This window comes from Rhinopithecus bieti, unplaced genomic scaffold (genome assembly GCF_001698545.2).
Source record: "Rhinopithecus bieti isolate Rb0 unplaced genomic scaffold, ASM169854v2 scaffold_42084, whole genome shotgun sequence".
Lineage (NCBI taxonomy): Eukaryota > Metazoa > Chordata > Mammalia > Primates > Cercopithecidae > Rhinopithecus > Rhinopithecus bieti.
The window spans coordinates 3,394,282-3,413,244 of NW_016818934.1; the positions used below are offsets into that span (position 1 = coordinate 3,394,282).

General features: G+C 45.5%; 2 protein-coding genes across 4 annotated transcripts in view; one reads left to right on the top strand and one right to left on the bottom strand.

Annotated features, from left to right (window-relative positions):
* Positions 1-18,963, top strand: part of KATNAL2 (katanin catalytic subunit A1 like 2) — a 119,474-nt gene that overhangs the window by 22,913 nt on the left and 77,598 nt on the right. For 2 of the 3 annotated variants that reach the window (XM_017857811.1, XM_017857812.1), the window contains exon 2: positions 979-1,792. The exons of the other annotated variant lie outside the window; for it this stretch is intronic. In XM_017857811.1, the coding sequence (XP_017713300.1) occupies positions 1,742-1,792 (51 nt within the window). In that variant the 5' untranslated portion in view covers positions 979-1,741. The remainder of the gene's footprint in view (positions 1-978; positions 1,793-18,963) is intronic. 3 annotated transcript variants of the gene reach the window in all.
* Positions 16,676-18,886, bottom strand: LOC108519035 (RNA polymerase II transcription factor SIII subunit A3-like-1). The gene is given in 3 exon segments (XM_017857814.1): positions 16,676-17,065; positions 17,111-17,532; positions 17,534-18,886. Coding segments are annotated over 3 exon segments (1,707 nt in total). The 5' UTR covers positions 18,658-18,886; the 3' UTR covers positions 16,676-16,904.

The following is an 18,963-nucleotide window of genomic DNA, read 5'->3' on the forward strand; positions in this document are numbered from 1 at the left end:
TTTTTTTGAGACAGTCTTGCTTTGTCGTGCAGGCTGGAGTGCAGTGGCGAGATCTTGGCTCACTGCAAGCTCTGCCTCCCGGATTCACGCCATTCTCCTGCCTCAGCCTCCCGAGTAGCTGGTACTACAGGTGCCCGCCACCACGCCCCGGCTAATTTTGTGTGTGTGTGTGTATTTTTTAGCAGAGACGGGGTTTCACCGTGTTAACCAGGATGGTCTCGATTTCCTGACCTGGTGATCTGCCCGCCTAGGCCTCCCAAAGTGCTGGGATTACAGGCGTGAGCCACTGGGCCCAGCCGATATAGACTTTTTCTTATGCAGCAGGGATGAGAGTGGTCCTTCAAGCCAAAGAACTACTCATCAGTCATTCACAAGCATTGTAAGCAGTTCGCTTGTGTTAGAGTGGGGTTGCCTGTATCCAGGTGGGAATTAGAGGTGAGCCTAGACAGGAAGGGTAGAAGCAAGGCATAGTGAAAAGAGCACTGGCTTCAGTCAGGAAACAGATTTGCATCCTAACTCTACCTAGAGCTACTTATTAATAATTTGGCTTTTTGAGCCTGTTTGCATAACGTAAATTGGGGCATTAATAACTTCTCCATGTTGTGTTAGGATTATATTAGCCAAGTAAATCACATAGTACATTGGTGCTGTAGATGTTTAATAAATTACAGTTATAATTATTAATTAGAAAGTGGTCAACAATTTCACATGGTGCCATGTTGGAATAAGATAAATAATATTAAATAATCTGTAATCGGATTTCCCAATCAGGAAGTTATTGACGACTCTGGCAAGAACTGCTTCAAAGGAGCAGGACCAGAATGTGTTGAGAAATGGACGGAAGGTGAGGAAATGAGGAAGCGGATAGCTAGTCCTTTCAGAAACCTTGCCCTGAATGGGAGAGAGGTGATTCAGTTCAACACTTATGAGAATCTTTTTTGTAGATTGAGGAGACTTGAATATTTTTGTATCCTGCAGAGAGAAATGGATGAAGAAGACCGAAGATAATGAAGGAATGATTTGGAATAGGATTCACAGCAAGAGAGACAGAAGGGAAAGACATTGCAGAAACAGACTAGTTAACACATGAAGAAAATGGAGCAGAGGAAAACACGTCCATGTTTTTCAACTCTAATGAGAACAGGTCTGATGTGAAGGGAGTTGGAGGAGAAGGGAAGGTTTGATGATGCACAGTATGCATCCCAGAAGGCTCTTGACAACCAAAGTGTCCACAGCAGATTCGTCCAGTCTAGGTAGACCATGCATAGAGAATTTCAAAGAAAAGCAGAAGGGATTTCCAAACCTTTACCATAATCCAGGGAGGAGAAGACGGGACGTCAAAATATGGTCTTGAGTATGGAAGCATTGGGTCGCAAAGGCCTGAACAACTGCTGAAATCAAGGACAAATATTATGGTATATAGCCCTGGGTCAACTTGTATTTTAGAAACGAATTAAGAAAACCAAAACAATTGCAAAGCCCGCCCCATGCTCTACCAATCTTCCCTCCTCGATCTCTTCATTGGCCAGCGTCACGCAAACACTCTGGATTAAACATGCATGGTCTAACATTGATTGGCATGTTGAAGAATCCGTCTGTGGCCAGCGATTGGCGGGCGTGTCTAGGCTCTAGCCAATCCGGAAAGGGGCGGGCTGGTTAAGCGTCAGGTTCCTTAGATCCACAGGTCAGCCCAGTAACTGACTCCTCTTCTCCCTTCTCTCGGGTCCTAGCACAGTGTCTAATGGAGCTTTCCTACCAGACCCTCAAATTCACGCATCAGGCGCGGGAAGCGGTAAGGAACGCATATATAAAAAATACTTATATCAAGAACACCTCTCCTGTTGCTGCAGGCCGATTCCGAGTCTCCGGTTGCTATGGCGACAGAGTCTGCTACTAGAGCAGCTCAAACGCAGTGAGAGGCGCTTAGTCCCAGTGGTTAAATCCCTGGTTTGCAGCCGTGAACGGGGGAAAAATAAATGAGACGCAGGCGGGTTTGGGGGTGATAACGGGTCGGATGAAAGGGACGGCAGGGTCGGTTCCTGATTGAGGAAATGAGGTATTGAGTGTTATTAGACGCTGGATCTTGATTGGGTGAATGGATTTGGGGCGTGGTCAAAATTAGATTGTTGAAAGGCAGTAAATCATTGACCTGGGAGTGAGTTAGAATATTGGCTTCTGATCTTGATTTACCATTACTAAGGCGAGAGATCTTAGGCATTTAATTCCCTTCTTGGGCTTCAGTTTCTCCATTTGAAAGTCAAGGAATTGGACTGTAATCTTTTTCACACGAAGATTATATGAGTTATAACATACATTAAGTGGTTTCCCGTGGTCTGTATCATCTGCTACTGGCCAGCAATTCTTTTCACAGCGATGAACATGAATTGAGGACACACTTGTCTGCCAGGCACTGGGGAGATAAAACAATGTGGGGCGGAGGTAAGGAAAATAAAATTAAAGTTAAAAAATACATCTACCTGGATCTCATTCCCAGAGGTTCAGAATTACTGGCTTGGGATGAGCCCTATGCGTCAGTATTTTTAAAAAGCTCAACAGGTGATTACCGTGTGTAGCCAAGGTTATGAACCAGAGCTCTAGTATCTCCTACCTTTTAAAACTAATAATACACAAAAAGGTAACCCTCTGTTTTTCTTCATACCCCTCTACAGTTACCAACCTCTGTTTATTTCTCTCCACCTTCTAGAAAGGGTTGGCTACACATGTTGTTGCTACTTCCTTACCTCCGGATTGTACTTAAGCCTATTTCAATCTGAGCATGAACTATCTGCCTCAGAATCTTCTGGGTTACCCTTTATTAGAGCAGATTCTTGGGCCTCACCAAGACACTGAATCAGAAACCCCTTGGGATGGTTTCTTGAAACTTGCACTTTAAGCACGAACTGCACATTTGAAAAACACAGCCGTAAACTTTCTCATATATTTTCACGGCTTCTAGTACTATCTTTTATAAATTTATCTTTTTGGAGACAGAGTCTTGCCAGGCTGAAGTGTAGTAGCATGATCTCAGCTCACTGCAGCCTCCACCTCCCGGGTTCAAGTGATTCTCCTGCCTCAGCTTCCCGAGTAGCTGGGACTACAGGTATGCGCCACCATGCCCAGCTAATTTTTTGTATTTTTAGTGGAGACGGGGTTTCACCATGTTGCCCAGGTTGGTCTCAAAATTTTGAGCTCAGGCAATCTGCCCCCCTTGGCCTCCCAAAGTGCTAAGATTTCAGGCATGAGCCACTATGCCCAGCCAACTTCTTCTTCCTCCTCCTCCTCCTCCTCCTCCTCCTACTCCTACTCCTCTTCTTCATCTTCTTCCCCTTCTTCTCCCTCTTCTTCTTCTTCTTCTTTTTTTTTTTTTTTTTTTTTTGACAGACTTTTGCTTTTGTTGCCCAGGCTGAAGTGCAATGGTGTGATCTCGGCTCACCACAACCTCTGCCTCCCGGGTTCAAGTGATTCTCCTGCCTCAGCCTCCCAGCTGGGATTACAGGCATGTGCTACCACACCCAGCTATTTTTTTTTTTGTTGTTGTTGTTTGTTTGTTTGTTTGTTTCAGTAGAAATGGAGTTTCTCCATGTTGGTCAGGCAGGTCTCGAACTCCTGACCTCAGATGATCCACCTGCCTTGGCCTCCCAAAGTGCTGAGATTACAAGCGTGAGCCACCGTGCTCGGCCAAACTTCCAATACTATCTATATGCCAAAAACTCCCCCAGACTACCTCGACTGGACTTCTTCGTTAAGCCCCAGACCCATGACCCAGAAGATAAAATGTGGAGAGGACAATGGATCAACTGATTACTTGACATATCCACTGGGGTGTTGCAAGTATCTGCATTGTCTGCACTGTGTGTGTTTGTGTGTGTGTGTGTGTGTGTGTGTGTGTGTGTGTTTGAGACAGGGTTTCACTCTTTCACTCAGGCTGGAGTGCAGTGGTGCGATCACGGCTCACTGCAGTCTCAACCTGCTCAAGGGATCCTCCTGCCCCAACCTTTCAAGTAGCAGGAACTACAGGCATGCACCACTATGCCCGGCTAATTTTTCTGTATATTTAGTAGAGATGGGTTTTGCAATGTTGCCTAGGCTGATCTTGAACTCCTAGGCTCAAGTGATCCTCCTACTTCGGCCTCCCAAAGTGCTGGAATTAATAGGCATGAGCCACTATGCCTTGCATCTTAACTTGTTTAACAACTACTTGTTCTCCTCCTTCTCCTTTTCCTTTTCTCCTTCTCCTTTTTCTTCTTTTCTTCAACAGGGTCTCATTCTGTCACCCAGGCTGGAATGCAGTGGTGTGATCTCAGCTTACTGCAACCTCAGTCTCCTGGGCTCAAGTGATTCCCCCACCTCAACTTCCCAATACGCTGGAACCACAGGCATGTACCACCACACTCGGTTGAATTTTGTATTTTTGTAGAGAGTTTCACCGTGTTGCCTGGGCTGGTCTCAAACTCCTGGGCTCAAGTGATCCACCTGCCTTGGCCTCCCAAAGTGCTTGGATTACAGGCATGAGCCATTGTGTCTGGCTTAATGCTTCACATTTTACTGTCCTCTCTAAAACCTGTACCTTTCCCAGTCTCTCCATTGGGGAAACCACCCCAATGAAACTACCATTCATCTGATTGCTGAAATCAGAATTCTGGGGGTCATCCTTAGCTCTTTCTTTCTCCTAGTCCCTCCCCCTCTGTCCTCTACGAGAGGAAGACATCAGCAAATTTTATTGATTCTACTTCTATAATGTATCTTTAATAATCCATATCTTCACATCCACCTCCTGATCTGAACCTCCATACTCTCTCACTGGAACCACATTAATAGCGTCTTAGCTATTTCCCACTGGTTTTTGCCTCTCTCTAGTCCATTCTTCATCCAACAATCAGGGTGATTTCCTTAAAATAGTGCCACTCTTTTAATGGGGTCCTTTTAATGGCTTTCCATTACACTTGTGATAAACCCTCCAAATCTTGACAAGACCTACAAAGCACTGCAATAAAGCCCAACCTCTGCCTCCATGCTCTTCCTCTCCATTTTCTGTGTTGCCTCTCAGTGCTCCAGCCACATTCTCCCTAATCTGATGTCTCACAACTCCATATAGTCTATACCGTATATTTAGTATTTAATTGGATTAATTATATTGTTATCTGTTGCTTGCATGTAATAGATAATATAAATTTCTTGAAACTTGAAAGCAAGACAGGAACCCAAGCCTTATTTTTTGTTTTAGTCCCTAGATGGTGCTAAGAGCAATATTTAGGTATGCACACTGATGGTTTGATCTCTTGGGGTCTATGTGCAAGGAACTGTGCTGAGTAGGGATCTGGAGAAGCTGGAGGAGGGAATGTGATCCAGTGTGTTAGATATAAAGAGGGCTGCACGTCCACAAGACACTCTGATCACCTACATCATCTACTGTATTGAGATTTTCTGAATATTTTCTTTGTATTTGGTTTATTTTCGTTGTTTCAAATTATTTATTTACACATATTTTCAATTTTAATTTTTAACAAAGTAATAGCACATCATTTAAAATTATAATAGTTCAACAAAAACTGAGAAAAGAGTCTCCTGCTTCACCTCACCTGACCCTTAATTAATTACAGCTCCCCAGAAGCAACTACTTCGACTTCTAGCAGCTTCTTCAAAATAACATGTTTATACTCTTTTTTTTTGAGATGGAGCTTTGCTCTTGATGCCCAGGCTAGAGTGCAATGGTGTGATCTCAGCTCACTGCAACCTCCGCCTCCTGGGTTCAAGTGAATCTCCTGCCTCAGCCTCCCGAGTAGCTGGGACTACAGGCGCCCGCCACCACGCCTGGCTAATTTTGTATTTTTAGTAGAGATAGGGTTTCTCCATTTTGGCCAGGCTGGTCTTAAACTCCCAACCTCAGTTGATCTGCCTGCCTCGGCCTCCCAAAGTGCTGGGATTACAGGCATGAGCCTCCACCCCAGGCCCCAGTTACTTTCTTTCTTTCTTTTTTAGAAACTGACAGTCTCTCCCAGGCTGGAGTGCATTGGCATGATTTAGCTCATTGCAGCCTTGAATTCTTGGGCATAAATGATCCTCCCACCTCAGCCTCCCAAGTTGCTGGGACTACAAGTGTGCACCACCTCACCTGGTTAAACTTTTTATTTTTTGTAGAGACAGATCTCACTATGTTGCACAGGCTGGTTTCAAACCCCTGGCCTCGAGTGATCTTTCCCCATCCACCACCTTGGCCTTCTAAAGTGCTGGGATTATAGGCATGAGCCATGGCACTCAGCCTGCAGGTATAGTTTTTTTTTTTTTTTTTTTTTTGTTAGATGAAGTCTCACTCTGTCACCCAGGCTGGAATGCAATGGCACGATCTTGGCTCACTGCAACCTCTGCCTCCTGGTTCCAGCGATTCTCCTGCCTCAGCCTCCCGAGTAGCTGGGACTCCAGGCGCATGCCACCATGCCCGACTAATTTTTGTATTTTTAGTAGAGATGGAGGTTTAACCATGTTGATCAGGCTGATCTCGAACTCTTGACCTCATGATCCACCTGCCCGGGCCTCCCGAGGTGTTGGGATTACAGGCGTGAGCCACCGCCCCCATCCCAGGTATGTTTTTTATTAATGGCTGAATGTTCCTTTTTCACTGTATCTTGTTCTTGCAAGATGTCATGGTTTATTTTGTCTCTCTGAGGAGAATTTCCTCTCCTTCCTGCCTGCCTGCCTTTCTTTTTCTTTCTTTCCCTTTTTCTTTCTTTTGTTTCCTTCCTCCCTTCTCTTTGTTTCCTTCCCTCCCTCCCTGCTTTCTTCCTTCCTTTCTTCTTCTTCTTCTTTTTTTTTTTTTTTCAGACAGAGTCTCCCTCTGTCGCCCAGGCTGGAGTGCAGTGGCGTGATCTTGGCTCACTGCAACCTCTGGCCCTCCAGGTTTAAGCAATTCTCTGCCTCAGCCTCCATAGTAGCTGGGATTACAGGCGTGTGCCACCACGCCCTGCTAATTTTTTTGTATTTTTAGTAGAGACGGGGTTTCACCATCTTGGCCAGGCTGGTCTTGAACTCCTGACCTCATGATGCACCCGCCTCGGCTTTCCAAAGTGCTGGGATTACAGCCATGAGCCACCGCGCCCGACCTCTTTTTCTTCTAACATTTTGTCTGTTTCCCCTTATGTTCCTTTTTATATTTTTAAATTTGTGGTTTTGTCTTTCATGTGGGATATTTTCCTCAAAAGTCAGTGATACATGGTTGTCCATTTATTTTTAAGAATGAGACACCTAGGCTGGGCATGGTGGCTCACACCTCTAATGCCAACACTTTGGGAGGCCGAGGCAGATGGAGTGCTTGAGGCCAGAGGTCGAGACCAGCCTGGGCAATGTGGTGAAACCCTGTGTCTACTAAAAATACAAAGTTAGCTGGGCAGGGCATGGTGGCACCACCCCTGTGTCAGAAGTGGGAGGGTCGCTTAAGTCCAGGAGTTTGAGACCAGCCTGGGCAACATAGTGAGACCTCATCTCAACAAAAAATAAGCAAAATGAACTGGGCATGGTGGCAAGTGCTGGTGGTCCCAGCTACCTAGAGGGCTAAAGTGGGAAGATCACTTGGGACCAGCAGGTTGAGGCTGCAGTGAACCATGATCACACCACTGCACTCTAACCTAGGCAACACATGGAGACCCTGTCTAAAAAAAAAAAAAAAAAAAAAAGAAGAATGAGACACCTAAAAGTTAATTAGAATTTGTGTGTTTTAGAGGAGACTTGTCTCATAACGACAGTTTTTCTTTAGGATGATCAGGTACCAGGGCCCTTTTCATTGGGGGATGCCAAATGTCAGTTATGTGTAGGTCTTTTTTCTGAGGCCTTCAATTTCTATGCTCTCCTTCAGGGAATAAGGGCAAAATAAGTTTGGATGCCAGCAATGTTGGAGGGAACAGAGGAAGACTTTATGGGGGTGAAGGCAGGGAATGGAAGGTGGGGTTTCACCTCCCTCTTCAGTATATAGGCTTCCACTGAATTATCCCTTTCTTCAGGTAGTCCTGGTAGTCCAGTCTTCTGCCTGGGTAGGGGAGGAATTGTAACTTAATTAGAGAAGGGGAGGGAATCTGAAATACTCTGTTCAGCATGTTCTTTATACCTCACTTCTGCCCTTGGAGGTGCCTGATGACTGCAGAGGAACCTGGTGTCCTCATTTCTGTAACTTTCTAGGGTTCTGCCATAGATATATGTTTTCTCTTTTTCCTTCTTCTTTTCTTTTTCTTTCTTTCTTTCTTTTTTTTTTTTTTTCCTGAGATGGAGTTTTGCTCTGTCACCAGGTGGGAGTACAGTGGCATGATCTTGGCTCACTGCAACCTCTGCCTCCTGGGTTCAAGCGATTCTCCTGTCTCAGTCTCCCGAGTTGCTAGGACTACAGGCATGCGCCACCATGCCAAGCTAATTTTTCTATTTTTAGTACAGACAGTGTTTCATCATGTTGGCCAGGATGGTTTGATTTCTTGACCGCGTGATCTGCCCACCTTGGCCTCCCAAAGTGCTGGGATTACAGGCGTTAGCCCCCGCGCCTGGCCTCTTCTTTTGTTTTTTGGTTTTCTTTTGAGACAAAATAAGTCTGACTTGACTGTCACCCAGGCTGGAGTACAGTGGCACAATTTCAGCTCACTGCAACCTCCACCTCCTGGGTTCAAGCAATTCTCCCACCTCAGCCTCCTGAGTAGCTGGGACTACAGGCATATGCCACCACACCCGGCTAATTTTTGTATTTTATTTTTATTTTTGGTAGAGACAGGGTTTCACCATGTTGGCCAGGCTGGTCTTGAACTCCTGACCTCAAGTGATCCACCTGCCTCAGCCTCCCAAAGTGCTGGGATTATAGGCATGAGCCACCGTGCCTGGCCTCTGCTTCTTATTGACTTCTTTACCTGTAGGTGTTGGTTTTCTTTATTTTTGGTTTTCTTTGCTTTTGGCTTTCTTGAAGTCAACTGGTGTTTATCCATTTGCTTCCCATGTGTCAATTTCCTTCCTTCCTTCCTTCCGTCCTTCCTTCTTTCCTTCCTTCCTTCCTTCCTTCCTTCTTCTTCTTCTTTCTTTCTTTCCTTCCTTCCTTCCTTCCTTCCTTCCTTGTTTCTTTATTTTTTCTTTCTTCCTTCCTTCCTTCCTTTCTTCCTTCCCTCCTTCCTTCCTTTCTTTTTTTCTTTTTCTTTCTTTCCCTCCCTCCCTCCCTCCCTTCCTTCCTTCTTCTTCTCTTTCTTTCTTTCGTTCGTTCTTTTTCTTTCTTTCCCTCCCTCCCTCCCTTACTTCCTCCCTCTCTCCCACCTTCCTTTTTCTTTCTTTCTCTCTCTTTCTCTCCTTCTTTCTTTCTTTCTTTCTTTCTCTCTCTCTCTCTCTCTCTCTCTCTCTCTCTCTCTCTCTCTCTATCTCTCTCCTTCTCTCTCTTTCTCTCTGTCTTTCTTTCTTTCTTTTTTTGAGACAGAGCTTCACTCTTGTTACCCAGGCTAGGGTGCAATGGCACAATCTCAGTTCACCACAACCTCCGCCTCCCAAGTTCGAGTGATTCTCCTGCCTCAGCCTCCCAAGTAGCTGACATTACAGGCATGCACCTCCACACCCGGCTAATTTTGTTTGTTTTTTTTTTTTTTAAGTAGAACGAGGTTTCTCCATGTTGGTCGGGCTGGTCTTGAGCTCCTGACCTCAAGTGATCTGCCTGCCTTGGCCTCCTAAAGTGGTGGGATTACAGGCGTGAGCTACCGCGCCGGGCTCGCTCGGTCTTTTCTTCTCTTTTCTTTTCTTTTCTTTTCTTTTCTTTTCTTTTCTTTTCTTTTCTTTCTGTGTTTGTTTGGAAACAGGGTCTCACCCTTTTGCCCAGGCTGGAATGCGTTGGTGCCATCAAAGCTCACTGCAGCCCTGACTTCTTGGGCTCAATCGATCCTCCTGCTTCAGCCTCTGGAGTAGCTGGGACCACGGGCATGCATCACCATTCCCGGCTAATTTTAAAATTTTTTTATAGAGATAGCTGTCTCCTTACGTTGCTCAGGCCAGTTTTGAACTCCTGTCCTCACACAATCCTCCCACTTCAGCCTTCCACAGTGCTGGGATTACAGGTGTGAGCCCACTTGCCTGGTTTGGGTCATAGATTTTTATTCCTTTACCATAATTTTAATAAGGCTTTGGGAGGGAGCAGAGATAAGTGGTCTCAAGAACACTTTTTATTTAGATATTTATTGAGTGCCTGCTGGGTACAAAGAGTCCTACTAGTTGGTATTGCAGAGGGTAGTTTCAGAGAAGTGAATATTTAAAAAATTTGCTAACATATGATTCATACCTAAAATACTTTTTAAATTGATTTCAAGCTAGGCATTTGTCAAACATGTTTATATATTCAAATTTAGTTTTCAATATGGTTATTTCTTTCGATATTGTAGGGTCTGGTGGCTGAGCATGAGAATGGATATTAGATGCTTTTGAATTTATATCTTGGTTTTCACCTGATTAACAGTAAGGCAAATGTGCATTTATTCATTAACTCATATGATAAACGCAATTTATTGCCTGCTTTCTGTAAAACATGGTACTGGTGTTTTGAGATATGCCTAAATGGGATTAGTGACACTAACACTACTGATTATTTTTAGAAAGGCCATCTTCTCTTGGTTTTCATTATACTACCATCTCTTTGTTTCCTACATTTCTTTCTGGTCTCCTTGATGAGCTGCTCTTTCTCTGTCCCTTAAGTTCTTGTTCTTTAGGATCTAAATTTGTCTTTTCTAATCAGCCCCTTTACCAATTTAATAAAGCGTCCCTTCTTGATTCATGGAGTAGATATCACCACACCATTCTTATCCCAGGAAATGATATTTGAATGTTTACTGGTTGCTTTCTTCCCCCCATCCCAGTAGACAGTAGGCTCCTTAAGAGCAAGAACTCTGGCAAGTTTCTTTTCTGACTAGCAAATTGATCATGCTTTTGCAGAGCTTCTCAGTCTTCAGTATGCACATTAAACACCTGGGAGGTTTTGAAAATTCGTTTACTGAGGCCAGGCATGGCGGCTTATGCCTGTAATCCCAGCACTTTGGGAGGCCGAGGTGGGCAGATCACCTGAGGTCAGGAGTTCCAGACCAGCCTGACCAATATGATGAAACCCCATCTCTACTAAAAATACAAAAATTAGCTGGGTATGGTGGCATGCACCTGTAATCCCAGCTACTTAGGAGGCTGAGACAAGAGAATTGCTTGAATCTGGGAGGTGGAGGTTGCAGTGAACTGAGATCGTGCCATTCAGTCTGGGAAAAAAGAGTGAAACTCAGTCTCAAAAAAAAAAAAAAAAAAAAAAATTCGTATTCTGATCCAGAAGTTTTGGAGTGGGAATGCTGTGCCAGTTAATTTTGTGTGGGAACCTGACTGCGTGACGGGGTGCCCAGGCATTTGGTCAACATTATCCTTGACTGTCTGTGAAGGTGTTTCTGGGGGAGACTAACTTTTGAATCAGTAGATTGAAAAAAGCAGATTGCCCTCTTCTTTTTTTGGGGGGGGGTACGGATTTTAGCTTTTGTTGCCCAGGCTGGAGTGCAACGGCATGATCTCGGCTCACTGAAACCTCTGTCTCCCGAATTCAAGCGATTCTCTTGCCTCAGCTTCCCAAGTATCTGGAATTACAGGCATGTGCCATCACGCCTGGCTAATTTTGTCTTTTTAGTAGAGACGGGGTTTCTCCATATTGGTCAGGCTGTTCTCAAATTCCCGACCTCAGGTGATCCGCCCACCTCAGCCTCCCAATATGCTGAGAATACAGGCATGAGCCACCACGCCCGACCTAATTATTGTATTTTTAGTAGAGACGGGGTTTCACCATGTTGGCCAGGATGGTCTCCATCTCCTGACCTCGTGATCCACCTGCCTCAGCCTCCCAAAGTACTGGGATTACAGGCATGAGCCACCACACCCGGCCAGATTGCCCTCTTTAATGTGGATTGGCCTCATCCAATCAGTCAAAGGTCTGAGTAGAATAAAAGGCTGACCCTCCCACATGTAAGAGGGAATTCCTTCCTCCTGACTGTCTTTAAACTGGGACAGTGTTTTTTTGTTTTTGTTTTTCTGCATTTGAACTCTAACTGAAATATTGGCTTTTCCTGAGTCTTGAGTCTGGCTGCTTTTAGATTAGAACCACACCACCTACTCTCCTGGTTCAGGAGCCTTCAGACTTGGAGTGAAACTATATCATTGGCTCTTCGGGGTGTCCAGCTTGTTGACTGCAGATCCTGGGACTTGTTAGCTTCTATAATCACATGGGCATTATAATAATAAATCCTTATAATAATCAATTCCCTATATTAAATCTAGTAAATAATAATTTAGTAAAAGTAATAACCTAGTACAAAATAATCTAGTAAACAATAAATCTAGTAAAAATATGTATACACACGTATATTTATACACACATGTGCGTGCGTGTGTGTGTGTGTGTGTGCATGTTTGTATAATTGGTTCTGCCTCTTTAGAAAGCTGTGACTAATACAGATTTATATCACAAGCTTCTATGTTTTACTTCTGATGCTGCTGGTGATCTTTGGGTAGCAAAGATATGAAATATGAAATAGAGAATTTTCTCCTACTCCATTTTAAATTTAGTGTTTAATACAAATAAGACTATACGTAATCTGTATACCTCTGCCACTTTCTTTTTCTTAACCTGAATGTAAGAATACTCTATAATGCTCTAAGGCCAAAGAATTATGTCATTGTTTTTAATCTGACCACACAATTAAAAGCAAACAAATAATAATTGGAGTTAATGCATAATTGTTTTTGGAAAACTGGAATTGATCCACACATTCATGTGAATGCACAAAATAATCCTGAAACAAAGTCATGTTTGTTTATTCTCATGTATCATTATATGTAGTTTTCAAAAGTTGCTACTCTGCGTAGGTGAACCTTTTATATTACAAAATATCTGCTGCAATAGCTAATTAATGAGGTCATTGACTAGTTTTTAAAATGAGTATTATTAAAATGCCTTAGTTTTTATTAATTGCATGGGCTCCTAAAAAAAGAGTAATTGAAAATTTAATTACATCAGTGCTTTTCTTCAAATAACTAAAGCTTATTAAACTTCAAATGTTCAAACATTTAAGCATCCATTGAAATAGCAATAGCTATAAACAATGTGCAGTTCTAAATACTAATTAAACAAACTCTAAATCACCATAAAGCTAAGCTGAATTTTAAGTAACTCTTATGTTGTAAGTGCTCTGTTCCGCTCATATACAAGGAAGATTAACCCCTTCAATTCTGACCACTTCTGCAGTCTTGTGGGCATCTCTCAAAATGCTGTGGCTGCTGTTGAACCACTTTCTTCTTATACTTGGACCAAAAAAGAGAGACTAATTAGACAACCTGGAACATGTTGCTAATGCCACATTAGTACTCTTGGAACTTTTTTTTTTTAAAACTGAGAATATACAGACATAAATTTGTGGATTTTATGTTTTGTATCAAAACATACTTGCTTTCTTTTGTAAAAATAATGTTTCTTAGGTTTTACTTTTAATTTAATATTTTTGGAGATAGAGTCTCTCTTTGTTGCCCAGGCAGGAGTGCAGTGGCACAACCTTGGCTCACTGCAACCTTCGCCTCCCAGGTTCAAGCTTTTCTTCTGTCTCAGCCTCCTGAGTAGCTGGCGTAACAGGTATCCACAACCATGCCTGGCTAATTTTTGTATTTTTTAGTAGAGATGGGGTTTCACCATGTTGACCAGGCTGGTCTCGAACTCCTGACCTCAAGTGATCTGCCCGCCTTGGCCTCCCAAAGTGCTGAGATTACAGGTGTGAGCCACCATGCCTGGCTAGGTTTTAATTTTAAATACCCAAAGTATAAATTTCACCAACCAAATACATCCTATAAACATTTTAAAAAATTGATATGGTTCAATACCAGCCTGACCAACATGGAGAAACCCTGTCTCTACTAAAAATACAAAATTAGCTGGGCGTGGTGGCACATGCCTGCCATCCCAGCTACTCGGGAGGCTGAGGCAGGAGAATCACTTGAACCCAGGAGGCAGAGGTTGCTGTGAGCAGAGATTGCACCGTTGCACTGAAGCCTGGACAACAAGAGTGAAACTCTGTCTCAAAAAAAAAAAAAAAAAAAAAATTTGATATAACCTTCTACTTTCAACTGAGATAGCATAATTGACACCAGACCAGGTCTCCTGTAAGAAACCAGAAAATTGGACTAAATGTATGAGTAAACTGTTTTCAAGCATTGGATTATGTGATTTTAGACAATGTAATTATGACAGAAGGCCTTCTATTTTGTAATAGTATCTAGATTCTGGTTCTGGAAGGAGAACCTAAAAAAAGCAGCTGGGCACTGCAGCTCACACCTGTAATCCCAGCACTTTGGGAGGCCCAGGCAGGTGGATCAACTGAAGGTCAGGCGTTCGAGACTAATCTGGCCAACATGGTGAAACCCTGTCTCTACTAAAAATATAAAAAATTAGCTGGGCATGGTGGTGGGCACCTGTAATGCCAGCTACTTGGGAAGCAAATTGCTTGAACTGGGGAGGCGGAGGTTATGGTGAACTGAGATTGCTCCATTGCACTCCAGCCTGGGCAACACAAGAGTGAAACTTCAAAAAAACAAAATGCACAGCAGTTTTGCTGAGATGAAGCGATAGAGATTGGAGTTTGGGAAGACTCAGGTCGTTAGAACTGGGAGGGAAGAGTTTCAGAGAGGAGGAGCTATGCAAAGAAAGAGCTCCACAATTCTTGATTTTTGACTGAATACTAAGCTGCACATACATAAAGGAAAAACATATGAAACTGTTCTCATAACATTTAGAGACATTTGCATTCTGACCAACTTAAGTGGAGAAGTCTTGTGGGACAATAGAGCATTTAGTAGAGCTCCAAGAAAGGCTATGTATAAGAATAAGCAAAGCCAGGCACAGCCTAGAATAAAGGCTACTTTAGATATCACTTACCTAACGAAGCTTAACAACAAGCTCTGATATGATGAAACTGATCTGCAAGTAACTAAACTATAGAAGGAGGATATACAGACAAAATCACTCAGACACTGGGTTAAAGAAGGAAGTGGCTTTATTTGGCTGGGAGCGTCGGCAGACTTGTGTCTTAAGAACTGAGCTCCCTAAAAAAGAAATTCTTGGTCCTTTTAAGGGCTTACAACACTAAGGGGTCCACGTGAAAGGGTCATGATAGATCAAGCAAATGTGGGAGACGTAACTAGGGGCTACATGCGTTAGATAACAGAACAAAGTTTTGCAGTGCTTCCTCATACAATGTCTGGAATTTACAGATAACACAAGTAGTTTAGGTCAGGGTTTGACTTTTTAAATATGTTCTTTAACTACTAGGCCCAGGTGGTGGCTCCAGGCCATCTGGCTGTTTATCTGACTTTTGTTTCTTTTTAACTTTTTGCTTTCTCCCTTTCTTCACCTCTTATAAACTAGGCAAGGCTGGGGGGCAGGGGAAGCAGGAGAAATGGTGGTCTCCTATCTTATTTCCCCCTTTTGAGACTCTCCCTTATTAGGGGGAGTTCTCACTTTCATCTTCACTTTTTCAGTGTCTCTACAAGACAGAGTGATAGTGATTCATGTAATACACTTGTGTTGAAGTTTTCCGAGGAACGAAGGTTGCAACAAAACCTTTTATCATTTGTGGGAGCAAGGGTAATACACAAGGGAGCAGCAAGCAAGTTCTTATTACTACCAATAAACTTAGTGAGGGTTTTCAATTCTCCCGTAGCTGGAAACCATTCTTCAAATAAAGACTTATGATTCAACCTGTGCCAAACCTGAACAGACACATGTGCCAACTTTAGCATGTCCCTGATTATATTTATGACCACCTGTCCTTGTCTTTGATCATCTATTTTCAGACAGCAATAGGTTAAGTTGAATTTTCCACAGACCCCTTATTCAGCTGAGAGCAAATAGTCCAATGCAAGTCTATTTTGATACATGGCATTTTTTACTTGAGCTTTCTGCTAGGCAAAAACAGTCGAAGCTCGGCCAGATTTATTAGTGATTATTTTTAAGACAGCCTGCAAACAAATGATCTGATTGAGCACGTGTATGAGGGTTTGGTTACCAAAAATAGAAGTTGTTAAGAGCTAGACAATTGAACCTGTGGGAGACTGTTGGGGAAAAGAGATAAAGTTATCTTCAGGTATGAACATTTTGCTTCCTAAGTCTACTGGTCTCCATTGTTAGTCCTTCCAAAAACATAACATGAGGAAATACATAGGCTGCTGACAAAGTTTTCAGCAAGCTGAATAAATAGGATTCTGGCTAAGCCCATTAAGAAGCTGGGACCACAGGGACTGCGACACCACGCCAGGCTAATTTTGGTATCATTTGTGGAGACTGGGTTTCTCCATTCGGCCCAAGCTTGTCGCCATGTCCTGGGTTCCAGCGATCTGCTCTCCTCAGCCTCCCAAAGGAGGATGGCTCACGATTACAGGATCATGACCAGCCCTTTATTTAAAACAAAACAATAGCAATGACAACGAAAAACATTTTAAGGAGTCGCAGTTATCAGTGTCAACTAACAGATTGAGTTTCTGTCTAAGAAGTCCTTATGTACTCAATGATTTCAAAAGAAAAGAAAAAAGGGAATCTCATATCTCATACCTTATTTATGATTGCAACTAGGGCGTTATTTAAAAAACAGTGACCAACCAAACGAGGGTTGATCCAAATGTTTTCCCATCTTCTGAATTCTGAGGTGGCCTCCAAGCAGGGAGGCAGTGGCTGGGTGCGGGAGGCAAAATCACAGGGTGCCAGCACTTGACACCTGCAGAATGCAGAGGCTCAACTTTGCACCAAGCCAAAGGTTCTGGTGTCCATTGGAAGTTTCGTTCCCCAACCTGCATTGACTTTGCATTGTTCCTCCTCCCCCCAGATTTTATCCCTAAGGCAAGTCCTGAGTTTATCGTCGGGAGAATCTCCTCTTGTAGTCTCGAATTGCCTTGGCCATCAGCGGGGCCACTTTCTTGGCAGCCTGTTTCCGGGGTTTGGCCGCGGGCGCCGGGCGCTCATTGCTGCTGCTCAGGCAGGGGTTGGCCCTCTTCTCAGGGAGCCTGTGAAGGACTCTGCTGCTGCTGCTACTGCTTGTGCTGCTGCTGCTGCTGCTGCCACTCGTGCTGCTGCTGCGGCCCACCAGGCCGCCACTGCCCCTGTCGCCACGCTTCACGCTGCCCCGGCTGGAGGGAAAGAGGCTGCTTCCCGCGGGTTTGGGGGCTGGCTTGATCTCTCCCTTTTCGGGGTCAGCGGCTCCTGCAGACTTCTCTTGCCTCCTTGAAGCATCATAAGGCGTCTTGGCCACAGAGTTGAAACAGATCATCTTTGTCTGTCGGCCGCTGGGTTTGTTTTCACGTGCAGATCGGATTTTCGTGGTGACTAGTCGCAGCCGCTGCTCTCGGGAGTCCCGAAGCCGCCGGTACAGCTCCCGCCAAGACTCGTGGGCCTGTGGCTTTTCTTCCTTGAAGTCCTGCAGACAATGAATCCTCCATAATTCATCCGTGTCCCCAAAGAGTGCGTGACTGTATTTCTGCGATACAGCTGATAGGCGTCCACCCTTCCAGAAGGGGTTCAAGAACCGAGTAGGGGACCCCTCCCACATCGCGGAGGGCGTAGGGATTGTTTCTAAGCACCCGAACGCACTGCTGGCGCGGCGTCAGCACCTGGGGCTGGCAGGCAGGCCTGGAGCCCGAGGACACCTGCCTCTTAGCATTCTCTCTGTGTCCAGCGAACGCGGCTTCCTCCTGGAACGTTGGTGCGGAGAGTGCTTCTGGCTTTTCCTGGGAGGTCATGGCCTCAAAAGCGGAAAGCAGATCGTAGTTGGCCTGCATCCAGGCCTCTGAGGGGTCCCCGAGCTCTGAGAAGGCATGGCTGGGCACCGTTTTCGGCCCGGCGGAATCAGCGCCGGCCACCTGCAGCCTCTCTGACTGGCTTTCCTGGACAGGAGGCAATTTCTGCGCGGAAGCCCAGCGGGACCATTTGTGCCCGTTGCTGTGGCTCACAAGCGCTTCCCCCTGGGGTTGGCCCTGGCAGCCCTGACCCAGCAGAGGCCCGCCCTGAGCGGCGTGAGCGTGGCCTCTTCCGGGTTGCTTCCCGGGCACAGCGGGCTCAGGGCCCTCGGGCATCGGGAGGGGAGCGGTGTGCAATGGAGGGGCCCGACGGGGGCCTGAATCCGCTGGGGCCCTTCTGGGGCGCTTTCTCTGGGCTCTGGGCTCGCGACTGGGAGACCTTCGGTGAGGTCTCTGGAGCCTCGGAGGTGTTCTGTGTGCAGTCCGTCTGTGCTCAGGACTGTCAGGTGGGCTCCGGGGGGCCGTCCCGTTCTCTGGGAAGCCCCAGGCCTTTTCCTGGTCCCGAAGAGCCTCCCCGAAGTGCTTTCGGGAAGCGCTCTCCTCGGGGTCCTGTGCATCAGGCCCGGTGTTTGGGTCCACAAGCACCAGCTTCTTCCACCGGGCCGCTAAGTCTCTGGCAAAGTCGCCCACCTGCTGGTGCTTCCGCAGGCGCTTCACCGTCTTTCTGATTCCAGTCTCCGCCAGGACGTCTGCCGTCATGGGCAAGGCGGAGAGTTTCTGCAAATATTTCTCTAGCTTTTTCGGGTCCGTCTTAGTGGCCAGACGCACCTGCAGCTTCTCCACTGCGTGCAGCGTAGTGGACCCTGCCGCCATCTCAGCAGAGCTGTGCAGGCCTGGCTGTCCCGCCGGTCGCGGCTCTGTCCTCGGGGCGGCAGGACACGAAGTCTGGGGTCGCCGGTCCTCGCTGCCCGGTTCGGGATGTGGAGTCGCAGGCTGGAGGGAGCCCGGTCCTCGGAGCAGCGGGCCACTGGTTCTGGGGCGCTGGTCCTTGCAGACAGCTGAGCAGGCCCGCTTCTGGTCCTCGGGATGTGGAGCCACAGCCTGGAGTGACCTCTGCGGTGCGCCGTCCAACGCCGAGTGAAGCTCCCGTGCCAGAGCCCGGCCTTATATAGCCAGCCC